We start from the raw sequence: 21,709 nt of genomic DNA on the forward strand, positions 1-21,709 counted from the left end.
ATGCTTGTGAGATGGAGGATAGCAGCAATAAAGATGGAGAATAGTGTTGGAGCGATGACACATCCCTGTTTGACTCCTGTGTCGACTCGAAAGGGTTCAGTTTCGTCTCCACTGCCGCTAAGTACTGTGGCTGACATATTATCATGCAGCAGTCTCAGTATCCGGACATACTTTTCTGGGCAGCCAATCTTTGCCAGAACCAGCCAGAGGGCTTGGCGGTTCACTGAGTCAAAGGCTTTGGTGAGGTCTATGAAGGCCATGTATAGTGCTTGATTTTGTTCCCGGCATTTTTCTTGCAGTTGGCGAATAGTGAAAATCATGTCAGTAGTGCCTCTGTTTGGGCGAAATCCACTCTGAGACTCAGGAAGGATGTTTTCTGACAGGGGAGTGAGTCTGTTGGCCAGTACGCGAGCTAGGGCCTTCCCTATGGTGGACAGGAGAGAAATGCCACGGTAGTTACCGCAGTCTGCCTTGTCTCCCTTCTTAAGGTAGCATTTGTTCTGTACTGTCTGACATGTGAGGGACTTCCACATGTCAGTACTGTAGGACCAAAATAGCCGATTTGCTCGTCTACGTATGACATCAATTCTACATTCATTGTCGATGGGAATTTAATGTTTGTGTTAGTACAAAATAGCCGATTTGCTCAGACACATGACGTAAATTCTCCATTCATTGTCAATGGGAACTTAATGTTTGGACAACAATCTACACCACCTCTGGTGATAAACCCGCCCCATATTTGTGTACTGAGCCCTAATTGGTTCCTCTCTACCTCGGAAGGATTGAAATCCAATCACAACTGAGCGGTGCCAGGCCAAATCTGTCTGGTTTCCAGGCTAGGAAAAAGAAGCACAGACGAGTTAATGACAACCAATCAGCATATCAGCTAGAAGCACAGTAAATGACAACCAATCACCATCAGCTAGAAGCAGTGGCATTGTTTGTAGACTCGACAAGTGGAAGGTTGAGAAAAAATAATATTTCTTTAATGCTCCATTTTTCCTTCAAACAAAACAGTTACAACCTGTTTTTGAAAAACTAAATATATTAACAGGCGACGGCGTTACGCAAGGCAAAAAAACCCAAACCCTGCTGTACTCAGGAGAGGTGGTATCTCAGCCCCATCTGACCCAAACACTGTTGACTGGAGAGGTGGTACCTCAGCCTGATCTGACCCAAACACGATGAAAAGTAGCACGGATTGCCAATTCCGTACATACAGTACTAGAAAATCCCCAAAATCTGATTGACAGCCCATATATCCAAACAGAAAAGTTGTATTTGATTGCATTAAATGACAACATTGCCAATCCGTGTTATTTCCCAGAGTTTGGGTGAGTTGGGGTTTGACATTAGTTACAACTCGGACGGGGCTGAGTCGGCTCAATCGAACTTCACAACGTTCGCCGCTGCAACTCGCTCGCTTTAGCTCACTCTGTCTCTCGTGGCTCAGGTTCGGTAGTGACGGCACCCTCCCTCCGTCACGGTCTGTGGGGAGGATTGCAGTGTAATATGTATGGTTTTCAGCCAATGGGGAGGATTTCAGTGTAATATGTATGGTTTGCAGCCAATGGGGAGGATTTCAGTGTAATATGTATGTATTGTAGCCAATGGGGAGGATTTCAGTGTAATATGTATGGATTTCAGCCAATGGGGAGGATTTCAGTGTAATATGTACGGATGTCAGTCAATGGGGAGGATTTCACTGTAATATGTACAGATTTTGGGGTTTTCTAGTAATTGCCAATCTGTATTATTTCAGCGTGTTTGGTATCTACAGTATTTATTGTGTATGTGAAAGACAGAAAGATGTGGTCTAGTTTTTGCTCAGCGTCCTCTGTTTCTCTGTGTAGTGCTGAGGGAGGTGGTGATCTATTTGTTGTGTTTCTCTGTGTAGAGCTGAGGGAGGTGGTGATCTATTTATTGTGTTTCTCTGTGTAGAGCTGAGGGAGGTGGTGATCTATTTGTTGTGTTTCTCTGTGTAGAGCTGAGGGAGGTGGTGATCTATTTGTTGTGTCTCTCTGTGTAGAGCTGAGGGAGGTGGTGATCTATTTGTTGTGTCTCTCTGTGTAGAGCTGAGGGAGGTGGTGATCTATTTGTTGTGTCTCTCTGTGTAGAGCTGAGGGAGGTGGTGATCTATTTGTTGTGTCTCTCTGTGTAGAGCTGAGGGAGGTGGTGATCTATTTATTGTGTTTCTCTGTGTAGAGCTGAGGGAGGTGGTGATCTATTTATTGTGTTTCTCTGTGTAGAGCTGAGGGAGGTGGTGATCTATTTGTTGTGTCTCTCTGTGTAGAGCTGAGGGAGGTGGTGATCTATTTGTTGTGTCTCTCTGTGTAGAGCTGAGGGAGGTGGTGATCTATTTGTTGTGTCTCTCTGTGTAGAGCTGAGGGAGGTGGTGATCTATTTATTGTGTTTCTCTGTGTAGAGCTGAGGGAGGTGGTGATCTATTTGTTGTGTCTCTCTGTGTAGAGCTGAGGGAGGTGGTGATCTATTTGTTGTGTCTCTCTGTGTAGAGCTGAGGGAGGTGGTGATCTATTTGTTGTGTCTCTCTGTGTAGAGCTGAGGGAGGTGGTGATCTATTTGTTGTGTCTCTCTGTGTAGAGCTGAGGGAGGTGGTGATCTATTTGTTGTGTCTCTCTGTGTAGAGCTGAGGGAGGTGGTGATCTATTTATTGTGTTTCTCTGTGTAGAGCTGAGGGAGGTGGTGATCTATTTATTGTGTTTCTCTGTGTAGAGCTGAGGGAGGTGGTGATCTATTTGTTGTGTCTCTCTGTGTAGAGCTGAGGGAGGTGGTGATCTATTTGTTGTGTTTCTCTGTGTAGAGCTGAGGGAGGTGGTGATCTATTTATTGTGTTTCTCTGTGTAGAGCTGAGGGAGGTGGTGATCTATTTATTGTGTTTCTCTGTGTAGAGCTGAGGGAGGTGGTGATCTATTTGTTGTGTCTCTCTGTGTAGAGCTGAGGGAGGTGGTGATCTATTTGTTGTGTCTCTCTGTGTAGAGCTGAGGGAGGTGGTGATCTATTTGTTGTGTCTCTCTGTGTAGAGCTGAGGGAGGTGGTGATCTATTTGTTGTGTCTCTCTGTGTAGAGCTGAGGGAGGTGGTGATCTATTTATTGTGTTTCTCTGTGTAGAGCTGAGGGAGGTGGTGATCTATTTGTTGTGTCTCTCTGTGTAGAGCTGAGGGAGGTGGTGATCTATTTGTTGTGTCTCTCTGTGTAGAGCTGAGGGAGGTGGTGATCTATTTGTTGTGTCTCTCTGTGTAGAGCTGAGGGAGGTGGTGATCTATTTGTTGTGTCTCTCTGTGTAGAGCTGAGGGAGGTGGTGATCTATTTATTGTGTTTCTCTGTGTAGAGCTGAGGGAGGTGGTGATCTATTTATTGTGTTTCTCTGTGTAGAGCTGAGGGAGGTGGTGATCTATTTGTTGTGTCTCTCTGTGTAGAGCTGAGGGAGGTGGTGATCTATTTGTTGTGTCTCTCTGTGTAGAGCTGAGGGAGGTGGTGATCTATTTATTGTGTTTCTCTGTGTAGAGCTGAGGGAGGTGGTGATCTATTTATTGTGTTTCTCTGTGTAGAGCTGAGGGAGGTGGTGATCTATTTGTTGTGTCTCTCTGTGTAGAGCTGAGGGAGGTGGTGATCTATTTGTTCTTGCTCAGCGTCCTCTGCTTCTCGGCGTGCTCCACGATTTTGTCGTCCACGTAGAGGCCCTTCCGCCTGCGCACAGCGTTCATGTACTTCAGGGCCAGGTTGGCCGAGTCCGCCTTCTCCCCAAAGTGCAGGTACTCCTCCTCGGTGGTGGGAACCCAGTAGGGGTCACTGCTGAGCACCTGGGGCGGGGGGGAGAGACAGAGAGAGTCACAGTACGTTTTAACAGCGGGCGACAGCCAGACGAATTTTCCGGAAGTGCATTATTTGTCAATGGGACCCGGCAACTACTGGCGATAGAGCCGATAGCAGGCGAACAGGCCTCCCTACCCCAATGACGGCCCGTCTCACCCAATCACAAGCCTCCCTACCCCACTGACTGACGGCCTGTCTCACCCAATCACAAGCCTCCCTACCCCAATGACGGCCCGACTCACCCAATCACAAGCCTCTCTACCCCAATGACGGCCCGTCTCACCCAATCACAAGCCTCCCTACCCCAATGACGGCCCGTCTCACCCAATTACAAGCATCTCTACCCCAATGACGGCCCGTCTCACCCAATCACAAGCCTCCCAAGTCCCTACCCCACTGACTGACGGGCCGTCGCAACCAATCACAAGCCTCCCTACCCCAATGACGGCCCGTCTCACCGAATCACAAGCCTCCCGAGTCCCTACCCCACTGACTGACGGCCCGTCTGACCCAATCAAAAGCCACGGCGCAACAAAGTGTATCAGGCTTTTCACAGCCACACAAGCACGCAATCACGCACCCGCACACACACAGTGACACACAGATACACGACACACACACACACACACACACACACACACACACACACACACACACACACACACACACGCCACCTTATTCTGTCCACAGCTGTGCCACTATGTCTCGAGGGAAATGAGTGGAGCTAGTGTTAAATGTGTGTTTGTGCGCACACACACACACACACACACACACACACACACACACACACACACACACACACACACGCACAAGGCTGTGTATGTATGTATGCGTGCGTTTGTGTGCACACCCATACACATGGCTGTGTGTACAAGCTCAAGTCCTGATTTACAGGCCGTTCTCCAGAGGGGGTTGAGGGTGACGCAACGCCTGCTGCTACTTCTGCCGCGCATGCACGCACGCACACACACACACACACACACACACACACACACACACACACACACACACACACAGCTTCAATGCCATGAACTGGCACACACAGACGCACAAACAATTACTGTACCAGTGTTGATAACAACGGGGGCCTTGCACCTGGTCCTGAGGGGCCCCGACACACACACGCGCACGCACGCACACACACACACACACCCCTGAGGGGCCGTGAAACGCACACCAGGACAGATGGCAGAGAGGAACGCACAACGGACGGATTACACAGCACACACACACACCGGCGTTGCCATGTCTGCTCGTTAGGGTTGTATCGGGACATCCCTAATTAAAATGGATTACTGGTGACAATTTAAATCTGGGTTTATCTGGAAATTAAATTTGTGTTAAAAAAATTGCGAAAAATCGTACCGTGAACCTAATATGGTGTTTGGAATCGTATGGTAAAGTTGAGTGAATCGTTATATGCCTATACTGCTTATTCTAAGCGACTTTGGGGCCTGTTCTTCTGTGAAGTTGTTAAATATTGGTGGTCGTGCATCGCTGCGCATTGTGTGCTTGTAGATCGGCTATATTTTAAATGGTCGATGCTGCATATACGTTCAAAGCCGTCATGTGGCTTAGTAGTAGAAGTCACTTCTTTTCGTTTTCACAGAAAGACCTGGTTGCTTATTTCTCTCACGTAATCTGGCAACAATGACACACACACACACACACACACACACACACACACACACACACACACACACACACACACACACAATGTGCGCATGGCATATGCCAAGGCACAATGGGGCCTAGTTTGGGGGGGAATTAATGAATGAATGAACACACTTACAGCAGGGGGCCACCAGGACACGAGCGCACACGCACACACAAGCACACAAGAAGAATGAAAGAAGGTGCATATATAATACACGCAGGCATTTACAAATTAGTGTCGATATGTTGTAGCAGGGGGCGGACTTGTAAAGATTTGGCTTTTGGTGACTAGTTTCTGAATTTTGGTGTGGTGTTAGGTATGGGTATAAGGTTTTCAAAAAGCTGTGCGCGTCCCCTAGTGGTCTGTTTGCACAGACTCAAATATCTGATACATATAGGTATGGTTGAAAAACTAAATAATTTATAAAAGAGGTTTTTCAATGGATTCTGTTACTATTGGGTGACTGTGCTAAATCACATACTAAAATGTTAGGAACAACGAACAGCTAGAAATGTATCATTTTCAAGATGGCGTCCACGGTGGCTAACTACTTCGTAACTACTTTTTGAATTTTGGCATGGTGTTAGCAAAAAACATTGCAAACTAATTTGGCTCACCCCCTAGTGGTCGGTTTGCAATGAAACCACTATTAGATATGTCAGTATATGGTTGGAACCCCAAATAATTGATACAATAGGTTTTTCAATGGATTAAGTTACCATTGGGTGTGCTAAATAACATACACAAAATTTACGGAAAACGAACAACTTGAAAGGTATCGTTTTCAAGATGGCGTCCACGATGGCTGCCGGGAGCTTAAAATGCCCGTTTCATTCCAAAGTTGCAAACTGACCACTAGAGGGCGAGCCAAATTAGTTTGCGATGGTTTTTGAAAACCTTATGACCATACCTAACAGCATGCCTAAATTCATGCATAACAATTATGCACTTGGTAACTGCTTTTTGAATTTTGGCATGCTGTTAGGTATGGTCATAAGGTTTTCAAAAACCATTGCAAACTAATTTAGCATATTAATTAGGCATTTTAAGCTCCTGGCAGCTCCATCGTGGACGCCATCTTGAAAACGATGCCTTTCAAGTTGTTCGTTTTCCGTAAAATTGTAGAATGTTATTTAGGACACCCAATGGTAACACAATCCATTGAAAAATCTCTTTTATCAATTATTTTGGTTTTCAACCATACCTATACAATATTTTAGTCTGTGCAAACAGACCACTAGGGGGCGAGCTTTTTGAAAACCTTATACCCATACCTTATACAAGTCCGCCCCCTGCTATTGTGAGCTTATGGATCGGCTATTCTCAGCATGCAACCAAGTGTAAAACCAGGCATTACGACAACAAAATCAACTGTAGATTTTGTCGACTAAAGTCATATGAAATCATCTAAAACCAGACAAAACGATTTCAGATGACTAAAACATGACTAGAACACAACAGAATTTTATTCAACCCATTCAGGACGAGAACCCCTTTTGGTGTTAATTATGTTATACTTTAGAAATTGAAAAATAGCAGATCTACAAGCTCATAGCGTGGCACCAAGTGCCGCGCCACAAGCTTGTAGATCTGCTGGGGGGGAGGTCCCTGGAACAACACATTTTCAGATGGGGGTCGTCGGCCAATTACATATTTTTTGTGGGTTCCTTGACCTTGACATGAAATAGTTTGAGAAACACTGACAATAGGATTTTCAGAAAACTGTCACGATTTAGAAGCAATTTAGAAATCGGCCTCAGGTCTAAATTAAACAAAAGACTACGACTAAAACTACAGATAAAAACGTGCCGCTGTCAAAATCACCAGCGGTGTACAGATGGCCGTTGGTTCACCATATCCTACACCAGACTCATTCACAGGGTTCCACTGACAGCTCATCCTACACCAGACTCATTCACAGGGTTCCACTGACAGCTCATCCTACACCAGACTCATTCACAGGGTTCCACTGACAGCTCATCCTACACCAGACTCATTCACAGGGTTCCACTGACAGCTCATCCTACACCAGACTCATTCACAGGGTTCCACTGACAGCTCATCCTACACCAGACTCATTCACAGGGTTCCACTGACAGCTCATCCTACACCAGACTCATTCACAGGGTTCCACTGACAGCTCATCCTACACCAGACTCATTCACAGGGTTCCACTGAACCATCCTACACCAGACTCATTCACAGGGTTCCACTGAACCATCCTACACCAGACTCATTCACAGGGTTCCACTGAACCATCCTACACCAGACTCATTCACAGGGTTCCACTGACAGCTCATCCTACACCAGACTCATTCACAGGGTTCCACTGACAGCTCATCCTACACCAGACTCATTCACAGGGTTCCACTGAACCATCCTACACCAGACTCATTCACAGGGTTCCACTGACAGCTCATCCTACACCAGACTCATTCACAGGGTTCCACTGAACCATCCTACACCAGACTCATTCACAGGGTTCCACTGACAGCTCATCCTACACCAGACTCATTCACAGGGTTCCACTGACAGCTCATCCTACACCAGACTCATTCACAGGGTTCACCATCCTACACCAGACTCATTCACAGGGTTCACCATCCTACACCAGACTCATTCACAGGGCTCCACTGACAGCTCATCCTACACCAGACTCATTCACAGGGTTCCACTGAACCATCCTACACCAGACTCATTCACAGGGTTCCACTGACAGCTCATCCTACACCAGACTCATTCACAGGGTTCCACTGAACCATCCTACACCAGACTCATTCACAGGGTTCCACTGACAGCTCATCCTACACCAGACTCATTCACAGGGTTCCACTGACAGCTCATCCTACACCAGACTCATTCACAGGGTTCACCATCCTACACCAGACTCATTCACAGGGTTCACCATCCTACACCAGACTCATTCACAGGGCTCCACTGACAGCTCATCCTACACCAGACTCATTCACAGGGTTCCACTGACAGCTCATCCTACACCAGACTCATTCACAGGGTTCCACTGACAGCTCATCCTACACCAGACTCATTCACAGGGTTCCACTGACAGCTCATCCTACACCAGACTCATTCACAGGGTTCCACTGACAGCTCAGAGCGACACAAGCTTCCATTGTGAGGGAAATGTAATGTAAACGTCCAGGACCACTGCCCACCTCCCCCCCTTCAGTCATACACAACAATGCAGCATTCAAACGGCTCCCTCCGTACACTTATATTCATATGTTAATAGAGTCGATCCCCGGGCCGTATCAAATCCATGTCAGAAGAAATGCTGACATCAGCTCGAGAGCAGGTTCAAAGACACGTGTTGCCACGTCTGCTTATTACAGGCAACTTTGGGCTCGTCTTTTTCTGTGAAGTCGCTTGTAAATATCGGTAGTTGACTGACTGTTAGGGGCCGGTAGGGGTAGAGTGACCGGATAAGAACGGCAAGGTACCCTGATGTGCAGGTTGGTGCCTTGCATGGTTTCCTCCAGCGTCGGTGTGTGAATGTGTGTGTGAATGGGTGAATGCAATGCACAATCTATGTAATGTTGCATGTTTATTTATTTTTTCATTTGGTGGGGGTGGAGGGTTGGGGGGTTTGTTTTTAGTGTCTAAGTGTAGTTACTCATTTGTGTCTCGTTTCTGAAATCCTTCCCAAAGTGGGGTCCGGGGACCCCCAGGGGTCCTTGAGGGAGTTCCAGGGGGAACCAAATGGACCCTAACGAGTCCATTTGTACACTCAGAGTTAAATTAACATTGATTTTACAATATATATTGGGGGTCCCTGAGATGTAAATGCTATTAAATGGGGGTCTGTAGACTAATGCATGTCAAACTGGGGGTCCTTGAAATTAAACGGGTTGAGAATCCTCTCTTATGGGGGGGTCCTCTGGCATATCTTTTCAAATGGAGGTCCGCCCGGGTCAATTAGTGACAATTTGGGGGTCCTTGACATGAAAAAGTTAGGGAACCACTGTCCTAAATGTCGTTTACATCGAGTCGTTCTCAAAGATTTTCACGTCAAGGACTAGGTTTGTGTTGTTAAAATATTTCTACAAGCTCACAACGCGCCGCAAATGGCCGATGCATATAGTTAGTAAGTTTAACGTTCTCACACTAGTAGTCGCTGCATTCTTTCCGTCTTGTTTTAACAGACCTGGTTTATTTTTCACTTTTTTTCCTCCTCAAGACTTTCCTTTAAAATAACCGACGTGTTGTATCGCGATGCATTGTGAGCTTGTAGATCGGCTGTTTTGGTCGACGCATATTCGTCTTAAATAAGTTCTCGTCTAGCCTAGTAGTATAGTAGCTTATTTTTTGGGCTTGTATTTCACAGACATGACGGCAGCTTATTTCGCTCACACGATCTGGCAACAGTTGTTCACAGCTTCTCTGAAGCAGCGTGCTACGGGGGAGGGGAGGGGTGTTTCTTTGTCATGGTGTGGCGAGTGAGTGTCTGGGGTTGGGTTTGCGTGAGGATAATGCCTGTAACGGTCACTAACATCATCCGACAGACCACTTTTAACAAGGCCAACACGTCAATGGATGGGTGACAATGCGCTGGTGTGTGTGTGTGTGTGGGGGGGGGGGGGGATCTATATGCATGGAGGAGGGGTGACGCTGGGGCTGATGGTGACATGTGGGCGGCAGTGGCTCAGGGAGTATATAAAGGTGTGTGAATGTGTGTGTGAATGGGTGAATGTAATGCACAATCTATGTAAAGGTGTATGAATGTGTGTGTGAATGGGTGAATGTAATGCACAATCTATGTAAAGGTGTGTGAATGTGTGTGTGAATGGGTGAATCTAATGCACAATCGATGTAAAGGTGTGAATGTGAATGGGTAAATGTAATGCACAATCTATGTAAAGGTGTATGAATGTGTGTGTGAATGGGTGAATGTAATGCACAATCTATGTAAAGGTGTGTGAATGTGTGTGTGAATGGGTGAATGTAATGCACAATCTATGTAAAGGTGTGTGAATGGGTGAATGCACCCATTATGTAAATCTATGTAATCTATGTAAAGGTGTGTGAATGGGTAAATGTAATGCACAATCTATGTAAAGGTGTATGAATGTGTGTGTGAATGGGTGAATGTAATGCACAATCTATGTAAAGGTGTGTGAATGGGTGAATGTAATGCACAATCTATGTAAAGGTGTATGAATGTGTGTAAATGGGTGAATGTAATGCACAATCTATGTAAAGGTGCGTGGATGTGTGTGGGAATGTAATGCACAATATATGTAAAGGTGTGTGAATGTGTGTGTGTGAATGGGTGATTGTAATGCACAATCGAAGGTGTGTGAATGTGAATGGGTGAATGCAATGCACAATCTATGTAAAGGTGTATGAATGTGTGTGAATGGGTGAATGTAATGCACAATCTATGTAAAGAGCCTTGGATAAAGGCGATATATAAATGCACCGTTTACCATTTAGGAGTGGTTGAAGGCTGAAGTAGCTAATGTACAGTATGTCTTGCAATAATTATCTAAATCTACAAAGTAACTAAAGTTTTCAAATAATACTAGTGGAGTAGAAGTAAAATAATTGGAAATTGGACACATTTGGTACAAATACCTGAAATGTTTACAGTATTTGAGTAGGGGAGAGCCGCCAAGGATGTAACATTTTGCACGTTTCATTTTTTTACTCAGAGATCCGTTTAGCTACACATGTAATATTTTCAGGCAACGGACCTACACATGTCAGCTACCATAAACCACTTCAAGTTATTTTTTTGATAAAACAGGTCGGGAGTTATTAAACCGAACGTGGATGCTGTTTCAGTGTTACATTTGCTGCGCATATCGGATTAATTGTAACGGCATGCATGATAAATGTAACAACGCTAAAAAACACCATTAAACATATCGTTTTCAGCTTAAAGCAATTATATTTCATTGAAGCAACTCCTTAGCATTGTTTTCATACAATGGATGTGATAAGAAAATGTATCAAACATAAGGGAAATATTAAATAGTATCGGGTGTACTTTTTTTTTTTCAATGGGGAAATACATTGATTAAACAAACGTTTGATTGATTGAGTTGTACAATGTTATACAACCCTAAACTAATTTTAGAATACACTACACAATACAATACAATTTTAGAACATATAATATTGGCCAATATGTCAAATATGTAAATATTACATATAATGGCATTGAATGGAAGCGGACCATTTGTAACACATGTTACAAATGACCCGCTTCTGCAAGTTTTCTTTGCCGTTGCTTACAGACCAGAATGAACGTGAATTCCGTCTAAACACGATGCAAACTAATGAAGAACATAAGCATGAAGACATCCATGTGGATTTTTATTCACCAACACCAAAGAAAAAAATTGTAGCACACAAATAGTCCAGGTGTAAAATTATACGCATTTTGAAAAAAGTCAGATTTTCGCCAATAACTCCCCGTAGGACAAAGGTAAACACTTCAAACTTCCTGGGCACGTAGAGTATGTTGCTGTACACATACTGACGCGATGGCGTCATGGTGGCGTTGACCAATCAAGAGATAACGTCCATGTTACAACCGTGAAGCGTTACAACCTTGGCGGCTCTCCCCTACATGAATAGTTTCTTAGTTTACACCATGATTTGATTTGATTAGATTTTATTTTTATTTATTTATAAAATGTATTTATCTTGAACATAAAAAGTACAAATAACAGTACATCAACACAATCACACTATTATTTTGTTCAAGAAGGGACAGAGAGAAGCAATGCTTATATTGTCCGGCCCACTTCTTAGTCTTACCTTTACAAATTATATTTAAAAGAATGGTGTGCATGTGATGGAGTGCATGGAACACTCCACTGTAAATCCATGCACTGGTGATCACAATGGATCTGACTGAGTGGAGTGCAAACCAGGTCTCTCTCTCCCCCCGATCCTCTCTCTCCCTCTCTCCCCCCCTCCCCCTCTCTCACTCCCTCCCCCCTCTCTGTCTGTCTGTCTGTCTCTCTCCCATCTCTCCCCTCCCTCTCTCTCTCCAAATCTCTCTCTCCCCCTCTCTGTCTGTCTCTCTCTCTCCCTCTACCCCTCCCTCCCTCTCACTCCAAATCTCTCTCTCCCCCTCTCTGTCTGTCTCTCTCCCACTCTCTCTCTCTCTAACCCACCCTCCCTCTCACCCCCCCTCTCTCTCCAAATCTCTCTCTCTTCCCCCTCTCTTTCTCTCTCTCACCCCTCTCTCTCTCTCTGATACAGAGGTTGTATTGAAGTGATTCCACAGCGTGCGCTGCTCACTACGGTGTCCTGTCAGAGGTCTTCTAATTACACATGAAATTCAATTATTCCACCTTTCAAGCAACACGCACGCACGCCAAATACTGTGCACACATGCACTTTAGACACATGCCAAGCACTGCGTACACATGCGCGCATGTGCGTGTGCGTATCTGAATTGCAACCCAAACGTGCTTTCCAATGAATCTACAGATGTAATGACTAATGAGGGGCAGTGTGTCTGTAATAGCAGTCAACACACAGTGCATGCACAGTGCGTTCACGCACTCGCATGTGAGTGCATGCACTCGCATGTGCCTGTGTGGGTGTGTGTGTGAGTGTAAACAAGGGTTTTAGTGGGGGAGGACGGTGTAATCACAGTGCATTAACAAAAGAATGGGAGTCTGCATGTTGATATTGTTGTTAAAGGAATGGGAGTCTGCATGTTGATATTGTTGTTAAAGGAATGGGAGTCTGCATGTTGATATTGTTGTTAAAGGAATGGGAGTCTGCATGTTGATATTGTTGTTAATTAAATGGTGATTTATAGATCAGACTGTATAATTAAAGTTTCATTGTACATGTGTTCTACTGTTGGACAGATGTTAGGTTTTCTCTCAAACGGCTGCACTTAGAAACTGGCCCCCATAAAATCTGAATCCCCCCCACCACCTTTCCCCTCACTGTATATGTTTTTTCCCCCCTTTTTACCTCCTTACATGATTTCCGGTTTGTTTTTTCACATAGAAGTGTATATTTGTACGTCTCTAAATTCTGATGAATTGAACATGGTGGACCCTGATGTAAACAAGTGTAATGCTTTATCAGTGTGTCATCCACAGTAACATTCTTGTTTGTATTCAAGAGCGTCTGACAGATGCGTAAAGTGTAAACTGTAAACGGTTGACTTCATACTCTCAACACCTCACCAGTGTTGTTTTTGGCAGCTAATTTTAGTTTAGTCATAGTCTTTGGAATGAAACTTCATTTAGTTTTAGTCACATTTTAGTCACCCTTCATTTAGTGTTAGTCTAGTTTTAGTCGACTAAATATCATAAGATTTTAGTCGACTAAATCTACAGTTGATTTAGTCGACTAAAATGTATTTTGGCCTTGGTGTCGTCGTAATGACTGATTTTATACACTTGTCTATTTGTCTATTTTCAGCATGCAACCAAGTGTAAAATGACTTATACTCTTGTCCACTAGTCGGTAGTCGACAAAAATATTTTTAGTCTAAGTTTTAGTCGACGAAAACAACACTGCACCTGGCCATCTACAGTATCTCTGTGTCTCGGCTTACAGTCATCCGTTACCACGAGTGACACCGTCCATATGGCATATGGCCGTTAGGTAGAACATGTGGTGTCGTCTATCTCCTCTTTGATCATGTCAATCCCTGCAGGAAACCATCTCATTATCCACACAGCCTAAAACTGACCCACAGCCAATCCCCAGGATGTGTGTGTGTGTGTGTGTGTGTGGATCCTGAAGTAGGAAAGTAAGAGTAGCCTAACTACTGTGTGTGCACGTGCAAAGTGTATCATTGTATCAAGTGTATCATACTGTACATGCAATGTGTATCATGTGTTGTGTTGTGTCAACTTGTGTGTGTGTGCATGCATGCATGCATGCATGCGCGCGGCCGCGCGCGTGCGTGCGTGTGTGTGTGTGTGTGTGTGTGTGTGTGTGTGTGTGTGTGTGTGTGTCAGTGTCTTCAGAAGGTCTTGGGAATGTGGAAACTCCAGTCGATAAGACCAGCAAAGACAATCCTATAACATTCTGTTTGGTAAACAAGGCTAGGCTGAACCTAGCACATGGACAGACCTTTATGAGCTATGGTGTCAAAGTTGTAGGCAACTGTTTCTAGAGTATAAAATCCTTCATAAGGTCACTCACTCATCCCCTGGGTAGCGGACATATTTGAGGGGCGCTAATAGCTGTGCATACCCTATGCACAGCTTTGTGTGTCTGTGTACCCTGGAAATGATTTCATTGGCCGAGCATGGAATGTTATGTATTTTAATGTATGACAGGGTTCCCCAATACATTTTCCTAAAGGGCCATATTTTGACTAGCGTACCAGGCTGGGGGCCGAGTCTGCACGCGCGGTCGAGGTCTTGCCCTGGAAATTCATTTTCAGGGCAAGGCCCATTTGAAAAGGATGCACAGTTGGACATGCATAGGCTACTGACCCCCATGTAATGCCATCTGGGCCCCGCGGGCCGCCTATTGGGGAACCCTGATGTATGATGATAAGAGAGCCCCTCACTCAGAGGCGCAACACTGACCGAACGCTAGGGGGGGATATAGAGCGGCGCCGCGAAGCGGCGCCGCCGAAAAATCCGTCCCCCCCGTCCCCCCCACTACCCTAGGGGAGGGGGGGATGGGGGGGTCTAACCACCAAAACGTGGGGTTATGGTTAGGGTCGGACTACAGAGAGGTTGATCCAGTGACTCAATCATTGAGTCACTGGAAGCTAAACTATCTGCAATTTCCCCGAAAAATAATTAGCCTATATCTATACAAGCTCCATTAGCAGGCAGCAGCATGTTTTGTCTAAATTGTCTTTGTGGCCAACAAATGTAGCTACATTTGCAAACAGTGCTGTTGACCATGTTGTTACATGGTCCATATAACATACCACCAGACCACCAACAGACAATGCCAATATGCTATATTAACATTAGAACGTTTTAAAGACAGATTAATTATTGACGACAATGCAACCTGTGGGTCCAACGTCACTGAAAACTTTCATAATGGCAATTAAATTTACTCACGAGTGCTGATGTGAAATGGAGGATGTAAGAACACACTTTTGTTGTATTAGAGCAGGGTAAATATGAAGTTTTGCGCCAAGGTCTTGTTTATATTCCTCTTTACATGTTATTGTCGCAATTTGGTCCGTCTGAGATCTGAGTGAGGGGGCCTTCCTGAGTGAGGGGGTTTCTGACGGCGTCGCTTACTCGCTTCCCCTCTGTCAGAGGTGGAAGCTACGCGCAGCCGTCGGGAACCCCCCCAAACCGACTGTCCCCCCCCCCCCTCCAGAAAAGAGGTCTTTCTGCTACAGAAACTGTCAGACGAAGACCAAAAACACTAGCGGGGTTCCTATGTTGCGTTATATTTTTCGAAAGAAGCAACAGCTGTACCTATAGTCTCGTACCAGGCCCAAACTCATCTGGGGGGGACCAATGTGACGCTGGCAGGGGACGCGTCCCCCGCGTCCCCTAGGCTATTGCGCCCCTGCCCTCACTTCACACAAGTGTGATTTTTCTCTATGGAGAATAACATTGGGTCATCTTGGAAATCATCTCATATATGAATCTGTGGTCCAAAAAGAAACAAACTGTCTCTGTGATGTCATCAGGGAGGTGGCTCTGTGTCGTTTACACTAGTCAGTCACTCAGATTGGATACAGTCAGCTGGTGGAGGTTTTACTGATTTGGTGGCGAATCGGCGACATAACATTAACGTTTTGTTAATTTTTGAGGGGCACAGGTTTAATGTTTGTCTTTAGTTCAATGTTTGTTTTGTAAACACCATTGACAATGAAGGGAAAGTTTACATCATAATGTGCCTCATTACGTCATATTGTCTCTTTATTGTTAATGGCGTTTAATGTTTGTGTTTGCAACGTTTGTTTTACATCACCATTACATCACCTAATCAACATGAGTTAGACTTTAATATATTAACGCCCCTCACTTCACACGGGTGTGATTTTTGGAACACTATTTGACGAGATATAAAAAAAGTCTATGGGGAAGAAAAAAACGTGCCGCAGGTAGGATGTGTACATTATGCAGATCAAAGGTACAGACGATCAGAAATCAGCAGAGTGATCGACGTTTGCGCTACTGTATGCCAAATTGAAGTGGACTCGGTCCCAGACCTGGAAATAAATATGTCTGGGTTTCCGAGGCTAGTTCATGGGAAGAACTCAACAGGCCCTGACGACAGTAGATATTAAATAAATCACTCCCTATTTACAGCATCAGGACATTGGAACGGGAATGGTCAACTCAAAACAAAGACACATCTCTGTTATGGTGTTAACAGTGCCGACAGGCTACTGCTGATTGACTCCAAAACCAAATGCAAGACGAGAGGTGACCGGGCCTTTGCAGCGGCCGGCCCTAGACTCACTTCATCTCTGTGGCCTTCGACAATGACTCATTGGGCAGTATTCTGTGAATGTAATGCTGTGTCTCCGTCTCTGCTTCTACAGGTTGACGTGACAGACAGACAGTGACACTATCACATTTTATTCCTCATGTGCAACTAACCGGTTAGTCGATCGATAAGGTTATCAATGATCAATTCATGAATTAATCAATAATTGACACCCGTAGTGTGAAGGCCACACATAGCGGCCTGGATCTCTGTGCGACGATTCACTTACCTTGATACCTTGATATTGCGATTCAACGATTGTTGCAGCAATATTACATTTTAAGTTAACTTAATTTAATTTGTCGTAACTCTATCTATACTCTATGGCTCTAGGCTGGCCAATCAGCTGCTCCTCTGTATAATAATGTATTCGTCTCACCTCCCAGTGGCTGAACACCAGCTGTGGGCTGGCCAATCAGCTGCTCCTCTGTATAATAATGTATTCGTCTCACCTCCCAGTGGCTGAACACCAGCTGTGGGCTGGCCAATCCGCTGGTCCTCTTGCGGATCTCATCTGCGAAGCCGAAGCTTTCGGCGACGGGCAGGACGGCCTTGATGAGGAACATGTCTGTGCCTTCCTTCATCTCCTCCTGGAGGACGTGACCCTCTCTCTTACCCAGGACCCCGTACACACGCCCTGAAACACACACACACACACACACACACACACACACACACACACACACACACACACACACACACACACACACACACACACACACACACACACACACACACACACACACACGACATGACGTGAGTCTTCCCTGGGACCCCGTAGAGGTGTACACACGGCGTGGGAGAGAGCAAGATCCAATCGCAGACCGACCAACCGACCGGCTGACCGACCTGTCTGTAGGTCGTTCGGCCAAAAGAGGAGAGGGCAGGTATACTGTACATTCAAGGTACTTAAATAAAGTTTAAAATGGCAATATGTTTCGACTCAAATGAGTATTCATCAGAGCCAATATGATGCAAGCACACAAACACAGGTCCATATATACTGAGACAGGCAAGTCCAGCAAGCCATTTTAGTTCAGTTTGTATTTAGTTTTCGTAAGTGAAAAACACTGGTTGACGACCGTTACTGCACACAAGGCCTTAAACAGACAAACATGGAGTAACACTCGCACGCACGCTTACACGGACGCACGCTCGCACGCACTAACAATTAGCCAAAGTGCTGAGGGGAAAGAGTGTGTGTCCTCTGACCTAATGGGGGAACTATTGATTGCATATGTTTATACACACATTATGTAATGGAGGAACTATTGATTATATACGTTTATACACACATGATCTAATGGAGGAACTATTGATTATATACGTTTATACACACATGATGTAATGGAGGAACTATTGATTATATACGTTTATACACACATGATCTAATGGAGGAACTATTGATCCGATCTGTTTATAGACACATGATCTAATGGAGGAACTATTGATCCGATCTGTTTATAGACACATGCTCTAATGGCCCTGTATTGACAACATCAATCTTTACACAGTAAAAGTCACAATGCTACTTTGACTCAAAATGGACCCACGGACCCACAAATATGTCTTCTCACGTAAATCAATATGAGCCCTACTGTGTGTGTGTGTGTGTGTGTGTGTGTGTGTGTGTGTGTGTGTGTGTGTGTGTGTGTGTGTGTGTGTGTGTGTGTGTGTGTGTGTGTGTGTGTGTGAGAGAGAGAAAATAGGACCTTCACTAAAAGGGTAAACAACAACAGATGCACTGATACAAAGCACACAGACGGCATACAATATCGTCTTAAGTAAGACAATAGTATTTTGATTGATTTATTTTGTGTCATTGCGACCAAGGCCAATTCAATTTAGTTTTTATTCTCCCACTAGACTAGAACATGATTGAATTTGACCTGAATGACACTGAACAATTAATTTAGCGGATGGATATTGACCAAAGAAAACAAAATCACACCCGTGTGAACTGAGCGGTGCAAGCTGCTCAACAACACCACTGTCTGGCTGTCAGCGGTATTGCAGTACTGGCCGTACTCGAAAAATACATACATACAAACTAGGGGTGGAACGATATAGTAACTGTATAGAAAATATATTTATTTTTCGATATGTAAACGGCAAATATCGTATCGTATCGTTTTACTTTGTATCGTATCGCTTTTGCAATGGAAATAATCGGTATCGAATCGTTTTGATCGATCAACAAGTCGCAGCGTGATGCGTTGTGAGCTTGTAGATCAGCTATGTTCAGCATGAAACCAAGTGTAAAATTACTTATACTGGACCTCTTGTCCACTAGTCCCTTACTAACATTTTAGTCTAGCTTTTATCTGTTGACGAAATTGTCAATATATTTAGTCTTAGTTTTAGTCATCATAGCTTAGTCTTCATTTAGTTTACATTTAGTTTTCGTCAGTGAAAAAAGGTAGTCGAACATTTTTCGTCATAGTTTTAGTCGACAGAATCAACACTGGTGGTAGCGGTACACATAGTCCAAGGATTATTTGAGGAGAAAAATGTGAGGCAATAACTTTTTTTTATCAGTACGTTCCGTTTTGGGCTGACAATGCACTTTGTCTAACGAGCTGCTCCTGCGGCTGCTAACGAGCCTAGAGACATTGTTTACCAACACGCTAAACGCCATTTCAAGCCTCATTTTCTTGAAATAGCTTTTGGTGGTTTAGGGTTGTTGTTCTTGGAGCATTAGTCGGGGCTGAGCGGTGGCGTGGTGACCGTGCTGTTTGCACTGCACTGAAACTATCCCCTTTAGTTTAGACGCCTTTGAGTGGACCTGCTCTCTCAGTACATTATGAATGAGTTATGAACAGGGCTACACAACTTTTTTGGTCTAGTACTCAGAGGAGCACCTGGAGAAGTTACTTGGTGCTCCCAAAATGCGGCGACCTGTCTCGCCAGATGGATAAAAGAGGGATGCATGAATAACTTGTAGCAAAACGATATTTATTGGATGAGTGGGGAGTCAATGGAGGGTATTGGAACTCTAGATTCGTCCCATTATTTAAAAAATCTAGAGTTGCAAATTGCCTCTAGGTCCATGTGTGGTCCAGCCCTATGGAATGCATATTCTAATAAAAACAACTTAATATCCTAAGGATAATATGAGCATCAAAGCAATATTTAGATACAGACAGACACACATGGCGGTGCAAAGATAAACAGTGTACACTACCCGACTTTACGATAATAAGGGACGGTGTGTCGGGACACTGTGTTGATAAGCTTCATGTTGTGCAGCAGCAGTGCCAGTCCGCAATGCTTTAAACTCTTCCCACTCCACTATGTCGGAACTAAAACCTGTACCCGTAAAAAGTCGGTGGCCGGTGCACAGCGGCGAATGGGAAGAGTGCAAAGCATCCGAAGCATGCCCTTTTACACCGGGAACTACAGTAGTTTGCTATCTGAAACAGAGAAGCCAAAACATTTGTGTCAGGTTTTCTCAGTATTAAACTCCTATCCTCCTGTCAACCGCCCCCTCCCAGCAGAAAGCAGCATGGAATCCTCCCTCGTTCGAGTAAGGACGTGCTGTGATTGGCCACAATGGCCAGTGCACTTGTGCAAGACGTGCTGTGACTGGCCAGTAGCCAGTAGCGCTTCCCGGCGCTTGATTGACAGCACAGAATGAATTTTGATGACGCATGCGCACTGGCACGCCGCCTGTGTGAACACTTATGTGAACACCCCAGACAGCTTTTTTAAATTATTTTTTTTACGATATATTTTTTGGCTTTTTCTGCCTTTATTGATAGGTTTAAAGTAGACTGACAGGAAATGGGGATGTCAGAACACTCTTACAGGTGTACTGTCTGTGGACTCTTACAGGTGTACACATGATGTCTGTGGTCTTTCAGGTGACATGATGTCTGTGAACTCTTACAGGTGTACACATGATGTCTGTGGACTCTTACAGGTGTACATGATGTCTGTGGACTCTTACAGGTGTACACATGATGTCTGTGGACTCTTACAGGTGTACATGATGTCTGTGGACTCTTACAGGTGTACATGATGTCTGTGGACTCTTACAGGTGTACTGTCTGTGGACTCTTACAGGTGTACGCATGATGTCTGTGGACTCTTACAGGTGTACATGATGTCTGTGGACTCTTACAGGTGTACATGATGTCTGTGGACTCTTACAGGTGTACATGATGTCTGTGGACTCTTACAGGTGTACATGATGTCTGTGGACTCTTACAGGTGTACACATGATGTCTGTGGACTCTTATAGGTGTACACATGATGTCTGTGGACTATTACAGGTGTACACATGATGTCTGTGGACTCTTACAGGTGTACATGATGTCTGTGGACTCTTATAGGTGTACACATGATGTCTGTGGACTATTACAGGTGTACACATGATGTCTGTGGTCTTTCAGGTGACATGATGTCTGTGGACTCTTACAGGTGTACACAGGATGTCTGTGGACTATTACAGGTGGACATGATGTCTGTGGACTCTTACAGGTGGACATGATGTCTGTGGACTCTTACAGGTGTACACATGATGTCTGTGGACTCTTACAGGTGTTCAGGATGTCTGTGGTCTCTTACCCAGCACCTCGGCGGTAGCCATGATGTCACATGTGTACATGGCAGCCATCAGTCTCTGTGGCCTGGCCTGGAAGGCGTGGCGACACGCCTCCTTCATGGCGCCGATCAGCTGGCCGGACACCGTGAAGCCCGCCGCGGGCTCCGCCCGTCGTTGTTTGGCATGACTCTCCCCTGTAAGGTTATTGTAGAGTTAACAAAAACTAATGAAAAAGTGGAAAA

The 21,709-nt window shown here is 44.8% G+C and overlaps 1 protein-coding gene across 2 annotated transcripts in view; it reads right to left on the minus strand.

Annotated features, from left to right (window-relative positions):
* Positions 1–3,546: 3,546 nt before the first annotated feature.
* efl1 (elongation factor like GTPase 1) overlaps positions 3,547–21,709 on the minus strand; it is a 107,025-nt gene continuing 88,862 nt past the window's right edge. For both annotated transcript variants that reach the window (XM_080768334.1, XM_080768335.1), the window contains exons 23-25: positions 21,491–21,661; positions 17,374–17,558; positions 3,547–3,824 (exon numbers count right to left, since the gene is read on the minus strand). In XM_080768334.1, coding sequence (XP_080624460.1) covers positions 3,636–3,824; positions 17,374–17,558; positions 21,491–21,661 — 545 coding nt within the window. In that variant the 3' untranslated portion in view covers positions 3,547–3,635. The remainder of the gene's footprint in view (positions 3,825–17,373; positions 17,559–21,490; positions 21,662–21,709) is intronic.

This window comes from Protomyctophum bolini, assembly GCF_963924005.1.
Source record: "Protomyctophum bolini genome assembly, chromosome: 1".
Lineage (NCBI taxonomy): Eukaryota > Metazoa > Chordata > Actinopteri > Myctophiformes > Myctophidae > Protomyctophum > Protomyctophum bolini.